The sequence below is a fragment of the Marmota marmota genome, unplaced genomic scaffold (genome assembly GCF_001458135.2).
Source record: "Marmota marmota marmota unplaced genomic scaffold, marMar, whole genome shotgun sequence".
In the NCBI taxonomy this organism is placed as follows: domain Eukaryota; kingdom Metazoa; phylum Chordata; class Mammalia; order Rodentia; family Sciuridae; genus Marmota; species Marmota marmota.
This window is the reverse complement of record NW_025999977.1, coordinates 37,517,569-37,536,523: the sequence shown is the minus strand read 5'-3', so window position 1 is coordinate 37,536,523 and position 18,955 is coordinate 37,517,569. Positions and strand designations below refer to the sequence as shown.

The 18,955-nt window shown below is 45.1% G+C and overlaps 1 protein-coding gene across 3 annotated transcripts in view; it reads left to right on the top strand.

Annotated features, from left to right (window-relative positions):
• Positions 1-4,036, top strand: part of Lbh (LBH regulator of WNT signaling pathway) — a 30,107-nt gene extending 26,071 nt beyond the window's left edge. For all 3 annotated transcript variants that reach the window (XM_015479802.2, XM_015479800.2, XM_015479799.2), the window contains exon 3: positions 1,418-4,036. In XM_015479802.2, the coding sequence (XP_015335288.1) occupies positions 1,418-1,609 (192 nt within the window). In that variant the 3' untranslated portion in view covers positions 1,610-4,036. The remainder of the gene's footprint in view (positions 1-1,417) is intronic.
• The last annotated feature ends 14,919 nt before the right edge of the window (positions 4,037-18,955 follow it).

Below are 18,955 nucleotides of genomic sequence, written 5' to 3'. Positions count from 1 at the left end.
TGAACAAGCTGTGTGACCTTGAGTGAATCTCCTGACCCCTCTGGGCCTGGGTTTCCTCAGCTATGAAATGGAGAGGTGAAAGGAGATGGCCTTGAAGGTGTGGAGTGTCTGAGATTTGGTGAGCCCCAGTTTCCCAGACCAGGACTCCTCTCTCCTGCTCTCAGGTGTGTCACCAAGAGCTGTGAATGGCAAGGGACCAGCAGCCTCGTAGATTAAGTACTTAAGCTGCTGGACAAAGAAATTGGGTCAGCTGTAGTCACAGGGCAGTGTGCGCATAGGGATCCAAAGAGCCAGACTGGCCCTTGATTTTATAGCGTGGCTCGGGGTTTCTGTAGTTCTGGGCAGGACACACAGTAGGTGTTAACAAATGCAGCCTTCCTGATGGGACTCTGGGACGAGAAGTGGACTCTCCCAGGTGTAGAGCTGGAAAGAAGCCAAGAGTTGTTCACAGGTGCAAAAGGCGGGGGCCTTGGATTTTGTTTCCAGCAGGCTTGTGACTGGGGGCCCTGCCTTCATCCGGATTTGGCTTTGACTTGATAGTAGCAATGGGGTCAGGACCCCTCTACTTGAGGGACAGGGCAGTACTGTGGCTTGGGTGTCAAGCACACCTGGTTTGAGTATCATTCATTTCCAGGCTGTATGGTCTCAGTCAACTTACTTGCCCAAGCCTGGGATTCTTTAAGATAGCATGGGTAACACCTGTTTTCAACTGTGTTGGTTTGAAATTATCAATATAAAGAACCTAGTAGTTTGTCTGCTTCTACTGGGTGCCTCTAACGATTCTGGCAGGAGCTTTATGATTGGGTACTTGCATGCTTTGCTCTGCAGGTATAAAATACTTGCTACAAAGAAAGACTGTGGTGACATGATTTCTAATTCTTTTATCTGGAAATAAAGAATTCAGTTAGAGATTCAGCACTATCTCAGGCTGCCATGGGCCTGTCTCCATGCTTGCAGGAGTGAGCAGCCTGCCAGAATCTCTTCTAATGTGTCCCCCCCGACTCCACTTGTTTTCTTACTATGAACAAGCTGTGTGACCTTGAGTGAATCTCCTGACCCCTCTGGGCCTGGGTTTCCTCAGTTATGAAATGGAGAGGTGAGAGGAGATGGCCTTGAAGGTGCAGAGTGTCTGAGATTTGGTGAGCCCAGTTCCCCAGACCAGGACTCCTCTCTCCAGCTCTCTCCTACTGCCCCGCAAACTTTTTGCTTCAGGACTAAAACAAAGTCTGCCTGAGGGACAGTTTCCCTCAAAACTTATTCCCCTGGCTCCAGCCTTACCTCCCAGGGTCCCAGAGGCTTAGCACGGTCACTGGCAGAGGGCCAGCACTCAGCTTGCCATGCGTGTGTGAAAGGAAGGAACTGAATTTCTCTTTTCAAATGTGTGTGTGACCAGGTGCCTGCTCTGCTTTTATTTCAGATTTTCCCCGACCCGTCAGACTTTGACCGCTGCTGCAAACTGAAGGACCGCCTGCCCTCCATAGTGGTGGAACCCACCGAGGGGGAGGTGGAGAGCGGGGAGCTCCGGTGGCCCCCCGAGGAGTTCTTGGTTCAGGAGGATGAGCCGGACGACAACTGCGAAGAGACAGCGAAAGAAAACAAGGAGCAGTAGGGTCCTAGTGGGTGCCCTGGGTCCTGCCAGCCAGCGTCTGTTCCTGAACTGTGTTTTTTCCCATCTGGATGGAAGAAGAGAGTGAGCCACAATCGTTCTGAAAATGTCAAACGAGGCTTCCGTTTTGCACCTGCAAATCACCAAATTGGTTTTCTTTTCTTGTCTTTTTTTTTTTTTTTTAAATCCGCTGAGCAGTGGAGCCCTCTGACAAAAACTTGCAAGGCCTTCTGAGAAATGAAGCTGCAGAGAGCAGGGGGGCGGGGGTGTGGGGAAGGGGTGCTGCTTCTGAGATCAGTATCTGAACTCCAACAGCCAGAGGCAGTGGGGGTCCAGGAAGGTGAGGGGGATGGGCAAGCCGGCCAGGAACCTTTGGTGTAAGAAAGCCAACACCAGGAGAGAAAGATACTGGTTTTTAAGAAAGCATTGAGCAGAGATCTGCACCCAGGAAGTGCTTGGCGGATTTGCACTGGCTGCTGGGGCATCAGAAAAACCAAGTCTTCATCTCACTCTGCTCTGCTGTCTCACCCACTGCCAGCCTTCCCCTTTTGTTCAGGAGTGTTGGTCAGTGACGGAGAGGAGAGGACAGGGAGAAAGAGAAAGGAGCTGCTTGCAGGGCCAGCTGGAGGGATGTGCAGGAAAGGAAACCTGTCCTTCCCTGGATTTGCCCCCAGCTGCAGCTTGCTCTCCGAGCCCAGGAGACTGGAGGTTTGTGAGAGGCAGTGCTTTTGAGCTTTACTCCCCAGAAGGACCCTTTTTGCCTGCTGGCACTTTGCAGAGTGGCAAGAGCACTTCCTGCCCTTGCTGGAGGCCCCAAGGCTGATGCCTGGGCAAGAAGGCCCCTCTTTCCACTGCCCCCTCCCAAGACTTGCTCTCAGAGTTCAATGGAGCCAGGGGGACAGAGGCAGCAGAGCAGGGGGGCTCCCAGCCTGCCCTTCCTTCTCCTCTACCACCCTCCCCAGCTGTGGATTGCAGCCTGCTCACTAGCAGCCACTCCCGTGTAGGTTCTTAGCCTGTTTCTCTTGTGGGAGGAGAAGGAGAGCGTGTTCTTGGTGGAGGGGGAGCTCTGTGCAGATCCCAGGGACTGACACAGCCTGGGATTACTACCCAGGGGTACCAAGGCTCCCGAGGAATAACAGTGGGATCCAGGCTGAGATCAGATCATGAGATCCTTGCTTCTCCCCATGTAGTTCCTGGAAGCAGGTGGGAGGAAGGTGTGGGGGTGGAGAACTCTGTGTCCCTGTGGAAGATGGCTTTTCATCCCTGTCCTCCTCCCACCTGTTTCCGGCAAGGGCAGCGGCTGCCTGAAGAAATCAGCCTCTGGACTTAGAGCTTCTCGTCATAGCTGAAAACCTTCTGCAGCAGCAGGTTGCAGGACAGACTCTCCCACATCTCTATATCGGAGCAGAACTGTGCAGCCAAGAGGTGGACCCAGAACCTTTCTTGGGTTGCGCTCGACCAACCAAGGCATCTACAATGTCCCCTCAGGTCTCTGGACAGTCCAGGTTGACCCCCGGTTTTGGACTTGTGTGTCTAGCTGTATTTAATACCTCAAGGGCAGTGTGGCTCTGAGGCACATTGGGGCAGGAGCATGGGGACTGACCAGGCAGTCGGCAGGATTTGGTTCTGGGAAGCCCATGGTCCCCCCCCCACCCCTTGCCCCTCCCCCTTCCTTCTGTCGTCCGCCTGTGATACAAATACCGATGGCAATAACTTCTTCCAGCTCCTGGCAGAAGCGGGAGAGGCCTGCAGTCTGCGCTCTGAGGGGCTTCTCTCTCCTGTTGCCCCTGTCCTTCTGTTTTGGCTACAGAGACTTGTTCCCCTTTACCCTCGTCCCCGCGCAGTGTTCCTCATCTCTTGCCTCCCTTTGTGGATGAGGGTTTTGCCTTTTCAGTTCCTGTGTATCGGTGTCTCTCCCTCTCTCATCCACCACCCTGGATCCTCTGTCCCGATCTTGCTGTGTGATGGGAACGTGCTTGTAAACTGCGTATCAAATCGACTTTGTGTATATGTATGTTTATGGGGGTGGTTTGTTCCTTTTGCTGGTCACTAGACCACTCTGTACGACCCTGCGTGGTCTGAGCAGGCCAGGGGCTGACACCTAAAGTCAGGCCTCTCAGCAGTTGGGCCTGCTGGGGGGGGGGGGACCAGCTGCTCATGGACAAGTGGCTGAGCTCCTGTCTGGCCTCCTTTTTATTTTTCTTTCCTTTTTTTCTTTTTTTTTTTTTTTAGTAATTTGTGTGTATTTCTAACTGATCGTATTGAAAAAAAAACCCTAGTACTTCAGTAAAACGCCTGTTGTGAGATGAACCTCCTGTAACTTCTATCTGTTCTTTTTTGAGGCTCAGGGAGAAACTAGCATATTTTTTTTTTCCAAACTACTTTTTTGTCACTGTGACAGTTGTAAATAAAGTTTGAAAATGCTTTCCACTCTGGTCTGGTTCCCTTCTTTCTTCCTGCTGCGTCGGAATGGAGTCAGCTCAGGAGGAAGATGAGCGCGCACAGGAGGCCGGGGTGGGGAAGTCCCCAGTGCGGTGCCTCCTGTGTTTCACGTGAGCCCACCCAAGGCTTTTCATCCCTGGCTGAATGAAAGCAGCCTTTTTCCTTCTGTATCACTGGTTCTCAATTCTGGATGCACATTAGAATCAGGGGAGTTTTAAAAACAAATGCTGAGGCTTTACAGCTGAGACTTGGGTTTCAATGGTCTGGGGTGGGGTCTAAGCATTACTACTTTCTAGAATCACCTGGAGAGGTTTTAGCCTGCAGCTATGGTTTGAACTACCCTTCCTAAGGAAGAGAAACCCCCAATGTATCATCCTAAGATTTGCTCACAAAGACAGGTGGAGTGGGGGCAGGTAGTTGTGCACAGATATCGATAAATGAAGGAGTCAAGCAGTCGTTCAAACCATTCATCAAAGGCCCATTGCCTTTCAAATGAGAGATAGGGGTGGGGGGAGCACAAGAGCTGGTCCTGGCTCTTGTGGCACTATTTGAGTGTAAAATCGAGTAATAAGCATGGTAAGTGGAAGGAAGGAAAAGGCCAGGTCAGGAAGGGCTTCAGGAGAATTGACGAGGAGTTGGCAAGGGGTGCAGGTAGTGAGTAGCAGCGAGGAGAGGGGTTTGGAGTGCATGGAGAGGATGCTTCTGGTGGGGAGAACAGCTTGGAGTCAACTTGACCTACATGGATGGGAAAGTCACAGGAAGCCTTCGACTGGGTGAGGAGTTTGGATTATATCTGAAGTGCAGGGCCCAGCATGATATGATTAGCACTTGACACAACCTGGTTCAATGGAGATGGGATGGGAGAGGACAAAATGAGAAGCCAAAGTCCAGGAAGGGGGCTTCGTGAAGGACAGAGTGAGAGAAGGTGGTACCGTAGAAGGAATTGTGGACATTTTTCTAACCCAACCTGGATATTTTTGCCTTCACTCATCTGGGCTCCTAATCATGGTGGGCATAGATAATCAAGTGATTTGTGTTGAGAGTGTCTCCTGATATTAGTAGAATAACAATCCATATTAACATTAGCCTTCATGAGGCCACTAGATCTATGGATCTTCTGCCCTGAGAATAACTTAGAGGATTTGTCCATCCTTATATTGGATTGTTCCTTTATTTCTCTCCAACAACTTAAGAATGGAGTTTATCAGTGTAGACTTCTTGAACACAGCCCCTCAGAAATCTGTCCTTATTTGTAGATAACATCATCTATGTTAAAATTCTATGAAACTACCAAAAAAACAAACAAAAGTTATGAGAACTGATATGGGAGGGTAGCCTGGTCATAGGATGTGAGTTCAATACATAAAATTATATATCTATATGCCAGTAATGAACAATTTGAAATTTAAAATAGTGTTACATTAGCATCAAAAATAATAACTACTTAGGGATAAATCTAATAAATGATATATAAAACCTGAGTAGGCCAGGGACTGACAGCTAAAGTCAGGTTAACAAAAACTCTAAAACACTGCTAAGAGAAATTAAAGAAGACATTCATAAAAGAGATATACCATGTTCACTGATGTTGTTGTGATCTCTAGACTCAACACAACAAAAAACTCAGCTGGATGTTTTGGTTGAAACGGACAATTTGATTCTGAAATTCATATGGAAATGCAAAAGATCTGGAATAGTCAAAACCACCTTAAAAGAGAAAAATGAAGTTGGAGGACTTGCGATTCATGATTTCAAAACTTATTAGTCAAAACAGTGTGCTATTGGCATCAAAACAGACAAATAAATCAATGAAACAGAGGCCAGAGATAAACCCACACATATGTGGTCAATTGGGTTTTTGTTTGTTTGTTGTAGTACTACAGATTGAGCCCAGGGACACACTACCACTGAGCTGCATCCCGAGCCATTTTACTTTTAATTTTGAGATGGGATCTCACTAAGTTGCCCAGGCTGGCCCCAAACTTGCCTTCCTGCCTCAGCCTCCTGAGATGCTAGGATTCCAGGTGTACACTACCACACTCTGCTCAATCTGTTCTTGACAATGGTGCCAAGGCAACTCCATGGAGAAACGATAATCTTTTCAACAAATGTTCTGGAAAAATTGGACATCCATAGGCAAAGAGGCCCTGGGGATGGAAACATGAGTCTCCATTTCAGTCTCCCACTCTCTCCGTGTAACCTTTTAAAGAGAAGAAGGATTCATTTGAGAAAAGTTCTTTCATCATTTTTATGTTTGGCCAATCTCTTCAGCACTGTCCCAGACTAAAGTGGTTTTAACTACTTATTTTAGACTTCTGACCTCTGGAACTATAAGATAATACATTTGTTTTATTATAATCCACAAATTTTGAGACAATGTGTTACAGCCACAATAGGAAACCAGCTCAACTGTGGTCATCGTAACTATGGTGATAAAAGTGCAGTAGACTTTTCCTGTATGGCTTCAGAGAGCAGTGTGGTGAAAAATGAAACAGGGCTGAGACCACTCTCCAGCAGTCAGAGTCCATGCCTTCTTAGGTTCAGGGAACTGCGGGTGTCAGCAGGCAGAGGCATCTGTCAGATGAATGGGCAACCTTCCCAAGACTGAATAACTTTGTGTTGTTGTCCTAATTAGCTATACCTGACAGTAGAATGCATTTTGCTACATCAAACATAAATGGAGTATAACTTCTCATTCTTCTGGTTGTACATGTAGAGTTAAACAGGTTGTGTAATCCTATATGCATACAGGGTAATAATATCCAATTCATTCTATTATCATTCCTACCCCTATATCCCCTCCCCTCCCTTCACTCACCTCTGTCTGGTCCAAAGTACTTCTATTCTCTCCACCTTATTGTGAATTAGAATATCAGAGAAAACATTTGGCCATTGGTTTTTGGGGATTGGCTTATTTCACTTAGCATAATATTCTCCAGTTCCATCAATTTACTGGCAAATGCCATAATTTCATTCTTCTTTAAGACTGAATAATATTTCATTGTGTATATATACCACAGTTTCTTTATCCATTCATCTGTTGAAGCACACCTAGGTTGGTTTCATAGTTTAGCTATTGTGAATTGAGCTGCTATAAACGTTGATGTGGCTGCGTCACTGTAGTATGCTGATTTTAAGTCCTTTTGGTATAAACCTAGGAGTGGGATGATGGGGTCAAATGATGGTTCCATTCCAAGTTTTCTGAGGAATCTCCGTACTGCCTTCCAGAGTGGTTGCACCAATTTGCAGTCCCACCAACAATTTATGAGTGTGCCTTCTTCCCCACAGCCTTGCCAACATTTAGTGTTGTTTGTATTCTTGATAATTGCCATTCTGACTGGAGTGAGATGGAATCTCAGTGTAGTTTTGATTTGCATTTCTCTAATCATTCGAGATGATGAACACTTTTTCATATATTTATTGATCAATTGTATTTCTCTTTTGTGAAGTGTCTGTTAAGTTCCTTAGCCCATTTATTGATTGGGTTATTTGTTTTTTGTTTTTGTTTTGGTATTAACTTTTTTGAGTTCTTTATATTTCCTGGAGATTAATGCTCCATCTGAGGTGCATGTGATGAAGATTTTCTCCCATTCTGTAGGCTCTCTCTTCTCATTATTGATGGTGTCCTTTTCTGAGAAGAAGATTTTTAGTTTGATTCCATCTCATTTATTTTAATTCCTGTACTTTAAGAGTCTTGTTAAGGAAGTCAGTTCCCAAGGCAACCTGGTGGGGATTTGGGCCTACTTTTTCTTCTATTAGGCTACATATGGATTTTGCTACATATGGATTTCCAGTTTTCCCAGCACCATTTGTTGAAGAGGCTATCTTTTCTCCAATGTATGTTTTGGGTGCCTTTGTCTGGTACTGGATAACTTTGAGAATGTAAAGTCCTTTCTCTAGGGTTTTGAGAATTAGATGTGTTCATCCGTATAGTCGTTGAACCAGAATATTCATCAGACTTCTCCCTTCTCTCTGTCTACTTGAAGAGAAGTCCTACTTTGAAATGCAATTCATTTCTAGGTTTTCTTTGCCATTTTCAGACAGAAAAACACAAATTCATTCTTTTCCACTAGTGGCTGCCATTTTCTGAGTGATCTTTTCCTTCCATTTCTTCTCATTCTTGCCACACTTCTGCAAATTGTGAGTTTTCATGTATATAAAAATCCCTTTATGATAATAAATCAATTATTTGCATTTTGGTTTCCTTCCAGTCACTCTGCCTCCTACTTACCAGAAAGTACTCAATGAATAATTTTTTTTTCCCCCATGAAGTGGGCATTTTTTTAATGTTATTTTACAGACTAAGAAGTTGAGATCAGAGGGCTTCATAATATGCTGCATTTGGAACCAGAAAGAACAGGATTAGAATGGATGATGTGCTTGTAAATGTGCAACAGCCAACTCTCTGAGAGCATTCTTTGCCCATTTCCATGGTGTAAGTGCTCCCACCATGACTGATTTAATGAAACTGAGGTAAGATGGGAGTTGAAATAAGCCTGCTCAATGTGTCTCTCAAACGCTGATCCTCCCCTTCCAAACTATAAGAACATGGGCTCCAATTCCTTTTCTGTCAAATGAGCATACCTCAAAAGCCAGGGCAGTGCCTAGGTCGGTGGGCCTCTATAAACTCCAGTGCCTTTCCTTTATTCAAACAGAGAAACAGCTCCCGAAAGTTAATCTGGCCCAGTATTTTTCAAACTGAATCATGACTCATTATTAGGTTGTGAAATCAATTTATTTGCAGGGTGCAACCAGAATTTTTTTTAAACAAAAAAAAAAGAGAACAAATAGAAAAGACTAGAATAGAAGATGAAAGGTCAGAGTGCAGCAGACAGAGGAAGAATAAATGCTATTCCCTATATTTTTGTTCTGTTTTGTTTTATTCCTACGTGTGGATGAATATGTGTACTGGGTCACACACAAAAAAACATTTATTTTCCTGTGGCTCATGGTCAAAAGACAGCCTGGCAAAGAGCCAGCCTGGCAAATCTGGCTTTCCAGGAAGCTGTACTTTTACTTAGTAGAGTTGTGGGTGGGAGAGAAGCAACGATGAAAAGTACTTTGATAGCTTTTTCTGCAGCGGAAATTAAGCTGGGGCAACCAAGGGTGGAGCCTGGGTGGCCTATGTGTAAGGGACAAGCCTAGGAAGGCCACTATGCCCCTGGTCTCCTGCAAGGCCAAGATTAGGCTCCAGGCAGCAATTGATCTGAGCCGTGGAGCAGAGAGGGAGCCTCACATGAGGAAGGAGGAAGAGGCTGCACAGGCCCTCTTGCTGCACATCTGCTAGGCTGAGCCCACCGCAGCAGCTCCCAGGCAGCCAGCAGTAGCACCATCACATAAAAATAACCCGGGGTCTCAGCCCTGCTGTGTAGAAGTGAGAAAGGGTGTACTGTCCAAAGGGCTGAAATGTCACAAAGTTAGGGCTGTGGTCATGTCACTTGTTGTGCTGGGCCTTCATTTCCCGATTGCTAATTAGAGGTCAGTTTTCCTGTCCAAGGTTATTTGGGCTGGGGCCAGGAATAAAACTACTTGCTCACAGGGTCTCTGTTCCCTTGTTCTCTTGCTCAGGGTGATATTAAAAAAAAAAAAAAAATCTCTTATGCCAAGACCTTGAGGTCTTGATGCATCCCTCTCCAGGATGGACGCAGCCTCACAAAAAGCCCAATAGTTTCTTCCCAAAGGATTTTCTCACAAGCAGGTGTTCAGGGCATTATGAAGAAACAAGGCTTTCCCAGAAGCCCTGCCTTGTCCTTTGGCCAAGGCAGGCTCTGACTCTGACCCTGCTGACCCAAGCATACCTCTCACTAGTCCCCAAAGACCTTTCTTCAGACCAAGGAGACAAACTTCTATCCTCCCAGTGCCCGAGCTCTGCACACTAGTGAACCATGTGGGGAGGAGGTTACAACAAATGTCCTTTTACTACAAGACCTATTGAGAATCAGCAGGTGACTGAGAAATAGAGACCAAGTCTGCTATTTTCTTCTCGTCTCAGAAAGCTCTGACTAATAATTTGGTTTAAGCCTGACTCTTAGCCTAGCTTTCCTATCCCAGGATAGGAAAGACCACATCCACATCCAGCAAAGACCAATCGTGTTCACCAGGACACGGCACTGTACAGTTTTTGAAGCATGCTTCTTATCTTTTACTCCCTTATAGGCATTTCTTAAACTAGAGTGCACAGAACTCAGAGGTGCATGTGAAATTGGAAGAAACAAAAAATGACATCTGTATTGTCACACACTACCAAGTAAAGTGTAACATTTCCTGTTATTAGGAGTGTAGGGAACAAAAAAACAGTAGTGTCAGCAGAACTTGCCACTGTCACCAATAGAAATCACGAGTATTTTCGTTTTCACAGTGCACTTGCTGCAGGTATCATGAAATATCATTTGTAGTCATGGCTACCTCAATATACACCCGCTGCTGGAACTCACTAGGCAAAGCTTTAATAAAGAGGGATGTTTATGACTTTTTTACAAATACTTTCATTTTTAAAAAAGTTTTGACAGCCATGTCTTAGCATAATTGATTTTCTTTGCCACCTCTGTATCTTATTTAAAGCATTATTCTGAGAAGGGGATTACAACTTCTTCAAGCTAACAAAAAGAGCCATGGCACAAAAAGATTTAAGAATCCCCAAGGAGCTGGCGTGGTCCTAAGCAGAACTACTGTAATGTGCAAAGATGAAAAGGATCAGCCCATACCCCAAGGGCTTCAAAGCTCAACAGAAATACCCATAAGCAAATAAAGAGTTGCACACTGACCTGATGGTGGTGTGCAGGTGAAGATGGAAGGATGGAGGACTGGCTGGGGAAAGTCTATGGGGGCTGGTGGGATCTGGAGTGTCAAGAAGTGAGTGTCCATTGCCTCAGTTCAGATGTGGGTGCATGGACCACTTCCAGCTCGGGAGGAGTAGACCCGTTAGCTGACCAGTCTCGAACTCCTCCTGCACTGCTCACTCCATGGCCTGGGTGGGAGCAGCTGCTCACTGGGCCTGTTTCGTTTCCTCCCCAACATTACAGACGCCACTCAGAGCCCCAGCCTGGGAACAGGATGATGAACTGTCCCCATTAATCTTGGCCTGAGAGATTTCCTGGGACATAGAACTTGCTAAAACCAGGACAAGCTGGACCAGTAGAGCTGGTCACCCTACTCAGAAGCCAAACCCCACCCTTCCACCTAGGATTAATTCGACTGCCTGGAATTTGGGTCAAGTTATTCCTTACTGTCTGTCTGGGTCTCTCTCTGTCTCTCCCTCTACCCAATTTTTGCTCTAGCTCCCAGGCTTGCCAATGTCTGCCAAGTGCTTTGACTACTTGTCTTTCCCCTAGGGGCCTGTGGAGCGCTACTCAGGCTTTGTTGATAATTGAGGTATAATTTACATAAAGTGCTCAATTCCCAGGTGACTAACTCAGCCAATATTTATACACCCATGAGACTACTCACTACCTGCGTTCAAGATGTAGAATGTTCTCCCACCCCGGAAACCTCCCTAGCACCTTCAACTGGACCTCTGAGGGTTAACCATTCTTCTGACCCTATCACCATAGCTGAGGCTGACCTTCACGTCAATGGAACGAGGCCATTTGTGACCTTCGGGAACACATCCGTTGTAGGCTGTGAACTATACCACTTTAGTGAGACCAGGAAGCAGGAACAGGATGAAGAAAATGGGGAAACAAAGGATGTCTTGGTTGGGGAAATTAAGTGGCCTCATTTTCAAGTGAGGACACTGAGGATTAAGACGGAGACAGTTCACTTGATCACTCTTTAACTTGATTGGATGCAGAGACACACCACCAGCTGGGCAGGCAAAATCAAGATTTGAACTCAGAATCCCAGGGCAACCTCCTTTCTATTAGCCCCCAGGTGCCCTCCGAGTGAAAGCAAGGGCCAACTTTTTCTAGGTAGGAGGTTTTTGCCTGGGCTGAGAGGGTGCCCTCTGTTTCCTCTGCCTCACCCCTGCCAAATACCCCTCGCACCTTGATAGGATACACAGGGGTGGTTCTTAAACTTAACTGCATGTCAAAATTGCTGGGAAGCTTTAAGACTATATCAGTGGCCAGGCTGAGTCCCAGACCACTCCACCTCTGGGAGTGAGACCCAGGCCTTGGTACTTTTAAAATTCCTCAAGTAATAACAGTATTCCCAGCCAAGTTTGGAAAGAGAAGCCCTTCTCAAACTTTACAGTGCCTGTGAATCTTTAAGACCTCTTGTTAAAATGCAGATTTTGTTTCAGCAGGTCTGGGTGAGGTCTGAAATTCTGCATTTCTATCAAACTACAAAGTGATGAAGAGGGTACTGATTCACAAACCACACTCTGAGCAGCAAAAATCTAGAAAACCATTCTGTATTTTTCCTTCCCAATTCTCCACATAAATATATTTTAAAATGATTTATCTTTCAGTGTCTCTTAAACATATGGCTCCTCACCCACTTAAATAATTACCTATTTACCTGCCTTGCCAGAAACGATACAAGGATTTATCACGTGCTTTCTATGTGCCAAATATTGTCCTCAACAACTCTGAGGGGGTAGAGCCCCTATTTTAATAACATTAAACTGTAGCTCAGAGTTTCATGATGTTCATGGCATTTCTAACCCCAAGGTTCCCCAGGCTCTTTTCTACAAATATTTATTTTTTAGTTGTAGTTGGACATAATACTTTTATTTTATTTTATGTGGTGCTGAGGCTCAAACCCAGGGCCTCGTATTTGCTAGGCAAGAGCTCTATCGCACAACCCCAGCCCAACCCCAAGCTCTTTTGATTAAATCATTTACTTGCCCTTACTCAATCTATTTTGTACAATTGTGAGTAGCAAGATTTTGGAGCTAATTAAAATTTTAGTTTGGAGGTCAAGCCCCATGTAATGTTTAGTATAAACTTAAGGTCCTTTCATTTTCCTAATCTCTGCTTCAGATCACTTGTTCACATCTGATTTCCCTAACTGTTTGCCCTATCCAGCCTAAACTTCACCAACTCTTCCTTTCCCAGTGTCCCTTCTATCCTGATTCTGTCCACTCACTTTGTATCACCACTGTACATCAAGACTATAGGAGGGGTGCTCAAGAAGTGTGTTAGAGAGAGGAGTCCAGGTAGAACATAAAAGCCCCCGAAAGGACCACCCCAGGCCCAGCTTGCTTCTTCATCCTTTATCAGCACCAGGAGTGAGATTTGGGCTGGCATTCTAGCCTGGACGTCCCCCAGAAGTCTTGTGCATTGCTATTCCCACATGCCACCAAAAAGAATTTCCCCCACAGAGATGAAGGCTACATCTCAGCATAGCTGTGATGGTTAGCTTTATAAGTCGACCTAACTGGACTAGAGGATGCCCAGATAGCTGGTAAAACATTATTGCCAGGAGTATCTCTCTGGAAGGGTGTTTCTCGAAGAGACCAGCATTTGGATTGGTGAAATGAGTACAGGCTTCCCCAGTGGGGGTGGCATCATCCAATTCATTAAGGGCCAAATAAAATGAAGAGGTGGGGGAAGGATAAATTTTCTCTCTCTGCTTGAGCTGGAATATCCACTCTTGCCCTTAGACATTGGCATCCTAGTTTGGGGCTTTTGGACTAAACTCAGACATTCACTTTCAGCCCCATGGCTCTCAGGCTTGAACTGAATTGTACCACTGAATTATACCTAGTTCTCTAGCTTTTGATGGTAGATTGTGGGACCTTGACTTCCATAACTGTGTGAGTCAATTTCTCTGATAATGTTCTTTGGACATATTGGTTCTGTTTCTCAGAAGACCTCTAACTAATACAATTGTGATGCTACCCCAAGGAACTGCCCTCCTCTCCACTTGCTTTGGGAAGGTAAAAGGACAGCAGACAGCAGTGACACCCAGCCTGGTTCCAGAGCCAGTTTTGACCATTGCCATTCCCAGCAGGTCTGTCAACAAGCAACCAGTTGATTGATTAGGTAGATTCTCCTTGGCAGCCTGTGACTGCAACTGCTGAGAAGGACCTCCCTGGGGGCTCTGCTACATTGTCGCAGCTGAGAATAAAAGACTGCCTTCTTTACAGGGTCACTAGAGCTGGTGAGGCCAGCCTGTGACAGGAAGCAGTTTTGTGTGATGGTGAGAAAATAGATTTTGAAGTTAGACAATCCTGAGTCCAAATCCTGATTCCTTCCCTGCTCACTAAGTGGCCATGTGACTTAATTCTCTTTGCTTTAGTTTCCTCATCTGTAAGTTAGGAAAAGGCAATAATTCATTAGAGGAATTATTGTAAAATAATTTTATTTTGTACTGTATTTTGTATTGCAATAGCCATTCCTCGGTATCTGCAGGGGATTGATTCTAGGATCTCTAATACCCTGGGGAGACCAAAATCTGAGGACACTCAAGTCCCTAATATAAAATGGAGTACTAGTTGCATATAATGCTCACAATCCTCCCACATGTTTTAACCAGCCCTAGATAATTTATAATACCCAAATTCAAGGTAAATACTGTATAAATAATGGTTATGCTATATTGTTTGGAGAATAATATTAGGAAATAACCTGTACATGTTTAGCACAAGTGCAATTTTATATAGAATATTTTTGATCCAGAGTTGGTTGAATCCAAGGATGTAGGACCCCCACAGATGCAGAGGGTCAACCATTCATAGTAAAAATAGGCGTGGATGCCCATTCTGGTAGCCACTTCTGTATGATTGTGGGGATGACATGAAATGAGCTGATGGCAAGGGTTGATTAGCCCAGCACCTTGCCCACAGAATGACAGAGGTGCTCCTTGAACATTGCCTTCTGTCTCTTTCCTGATGACCAGCTTGGCAAACAAACCATTTCTCTTTATCCCAGATAACAAAGGAGTGTCTGGTAGGGCTGGGGCCAGAGCTCACAAGCTTCCATCTCCCCATTTGTTTTCAAATTTTCCGGATCCAGAAACCTCTGAGGCCAGGCTTGGGGGCTGTTATCTTATGTGCTGGGGGGTTGGGGAGAGAAATGTTGGCACATGGATTGTTCTCAATGGCCCCTGCTCACAAGCTGCCATGGATAATCACTGTTTATCTACTCATTGGAAAAAATGACTACAATTACATTTCACACATCAACACAAAGGAAAAATCAAAGCTCCACTGGAATGTCTGAGTCACTCTTCAGAGTCTGAATTACCCGTTCACTGTGACCCTTCTCCTTACCAAGTGCCCTCCCTACAGGGGAAGGGGTGGAACCATCTAGGCTGCCATTTGCCAGATGCTTCACAACCTGGCCAGACGCTGCAGACCACCTACAACTCTGTGGGCTTAACAGAGACCACAACAAGCTATTAAAGAGACCAGTGGGGATTAGAGGGTCATTCTTTTGTGGACAATTGCTCCATACTCAGGGCTGAACTGGTGAGTAGGGCATGTCATTCACACACATACCAAAGCCAGGTAGCAAGAGGAGGAATCACAGTCAACCAGGACACATTGCTGCCATTTGGCATTTTCACGCAGAAGTGAAATAACAGCTCTATCGTCGCAGTTTTCTTGTTTAAAAATGAATCTCTACATTTATTGAGAAGAGAGTAGGAGGATTTAGCAGTGGCCCCTACTGAAGCACTGCATGGCCTGCCCCCAGGTGTGTACAGCCCAAAACAGCATGTGAAGCAATTCACATGCTCCCAAAACCTGGGCATAAGTTCAATGTGCATCTCCAAGGTCACATTTTAAATTCACAGAAACAATTGTTTCAGAGCATTTGGAGCTGGCATCCCTCGGAGAATCTGATGGAAGATATAGACATTCTCCCTGCAGAAACCAACATATCGCTTAGAAAGCCCAGGGAGTTCACAGGCTCCCCTGGGAGGTGAGGCATTCCTGGAACCCAAATTGTACTTGACAGTCTTCGATCTGAGCAAACCCTATGGTGAATGTGTTTGTGAAGTGCCTTTGGTACCCTGGAATCCCTTATCCCACTTCACCCCTTCCATATGTGCTTTTAAACACTTCATCTTTGAAAGTAGGGTTTGCTGTATGGAATGAGAAGCAGCTCAGTTACTGAGACCAATGGGTCCCTGTCCCAAGTTGTGACCACCACACCCCTCCCCTGGAGCTGCCCTTTCAACTATTTCAAAGATCAAGACATTCTTTTCACACTAGGAAATCAGATCAGATCAACCTCAGCACAAAGTGCCCATGGTTGGGGCCTGGTGGCTAACTTGGCCTCTCCCAGGTCATTCTTATTCTTCCAACATCAGGGCTATCTTAGATATCTCAGCCAAAACCATAATCCCTGGTCCCAAAGGGAAAGCTATTAGAGAATAGGGAATAATATATTTCCAGGGGAAAGTGCATGCCCTGTGATGCTCAGTACTTCCAGAATCTTGGCCACCATCCATTCATTCTTCAAGTTGGTCATCAGCTCTGTGGGCTGTAGTGGGTGGTGAGTAGCATGTACGGACTGGAGAAGTCTGTGTTTACACAGCAGTTTCATGCCTGCCAGTCTGTCTGTGAACTTTGGAACACTTCTTCACCATAGCAATACAGTAAATATCAATGATGATTTGTCTGCCTATTTACCCCGTAGAAAGTATTTTCATGTAGATGTCGTCTTTTTATTATGGAAAATATACATATAATTTACCAGCTAAATAAGTATACAATTCAGTGCATTAAGCCCATTTACAATATTGTACAACATTGCCTTTATTTCCAGAACTTTCACCTCTCTCCAACAGAAACACAACTACTTTCTGTTTCTGTGAATTTGCGTACTGCAGGTATGTCGTCATACAAGTGAAATCATACAGCATTTGTCCTTTGTGTATGGTTTATGTTCACTTAGCATAATGTGTTTGGATTTTTCCATGTTTTAGCTGTGTCAGCATTTCATTCATTTTGTGACTGAATAATATTCCATTGTGTGTATGAGTCACTTTTTGTTTATCTACTCATCTGTCAATGGACATGGACATTGATATACAAGTATGTTTGAGTCTCACTTTTAATTCCTTTGTGTATATGCTAATCCAGAATTGCTGGGTTATATGGCAATTCTATTTATTTTTGTATTTATATTGTGATCCAATTATTTATTTTTTTCTGATGTTGGAGATTGAACCCAGATCCTTGCACATGCTAAGCACATGTTCTACCACTAAGTGACCCATCCCCAGACCAACTGTTCCTTTATTCCAGCCATTTTAAGCATGGGAACACTGAAGCTCAAAAAAACAAAGGGAATCAGTTCCCTCAAGGAAGGCTATTAACTTTGGGATTGTAAATCTCTGTGCCCAGGACTAGGACAAGGGAGACAAGTGAGACACCTAGGGTATGGAATATGGAGAACTCCCTCCCATATTCCACATCACACCCTTGCAAAGGACAACTTATCCACTGCGTGCAGTGGCAACACCAGAGCCCAGGATAATTCCGGCCTTTGAACATGTTTTAATTTATTTTAATAATCAGAAAAAAAGTAATTATAATCCATCTTGGATTGTATTTGTCTTTGTATCAACACAGTTCTGAAATGAAATTACACATACACACTTTTTTTTTTCAACAGAGGAAGTGGTCCACAAAGGCAAAAGTGCTTAGGGCCCCCAGAAGCCATAGTGGTCCTTGCTCTGAGAGTGAGCTTCCTGTTCATTTTTTTGTTTTGTTTGCCATACTGGAGTAAGCACTCTACCACTGAGTTGAATCCCTGGCCCCCTATTAATCTTGCAGAGCCCTGGGCACAAGATTTAAGGAAGTTCTCATTTCCAGCTTCCTGCAAGTACTGAGCCGTGCCATCAGGAACTCCAGAATGAGTGCCTCCTTAACTTTTGTGCCCCGGGCCCCTGGCTGCTCACCCAAGGCCTGCCCTGCCCGAGTCCTGACCTGGCTGGATTGTTCCCCATGGCACACTGGGCAAGAACGTTTTGGGGCATGAGTTCCACACTTGGCAGCATGCTTTGTGTCACTGAGGGAAAGAGTCAGGTGGAAGAAGACCAGCATTAGTCACAAAGAGGCTGGGTGTTTGCCCCTGTGAACTCCACCCCACAACAGCCATTAGTCCTAATTCCACACCATAGAGTTTGCTACAGCTGTGATTTTTCTGATTTTATGAGAAGGGCTCTATTTGTATTCATTCCTGAACCATTTGCTAATTCTACCAGCCTGAAAGAACCAGAAGAGCGAGGAAAGGGTTCCTTTCTACGGGTCTCCCTCTGATGCAGAATCTTTCTTATTTTGTATCCAATTCAAGGAAACCCACTTGCCCCTCCCCATGCTACTCTGACCCCACCCAATTCATGGGGCACTGTTCGTGCACATTCACTTGTGCAGGGAGAAGCATATGGGAAGAGAAGATGGATTTTATTTATGAATTCGTTCAGAAAATCACCACTGAGCACCTATCCTGTGTGTAGGCATTGGGGATACCAAAGTGATCCAAACAATCAAAAGTCCCTGCCTGCCTTCATGGAGCTTATATTCTAACAGGAAGCTAGACAATAGAACATAAAGAAATGGCAAAACACAGTGGGCCTAACTGCTGTATGTGGTGGAGAAAAAGAAAGCAGGGAACGTGGAATAAGGATTGGAGCTTTCAGGTGCAATTCAGATTGGGCAGTCAGAGGTCTCATGGAGAAGGTCACATTTTAGTAAAGATCTGAAAAGTATGAGGGGATAAACTGTGAATGTGTGATACTCCAAAGAGAAGTGTCTGGATGTACAAAAGGCTCTGAGACTGCCCACGCCTGGCTGAGGTCTCTGATGTGTCCCTGTGGGCTGACTCCTCTTAACATTATGAACAATCTCATACTGCCTGATGAGGATGCAGTTCTTGGGTCCCAGTTCACAGTGACCTCATTTTCTATGAGCCACCAGGGGTGGCATTTGCATTTGTTGTCCCTTGGTCTCTCAGATTCTCTTCCAGAAGAGTCTAGGGAGAGTCTGGTCAGTTGCTACTAGAGCTGTGATGT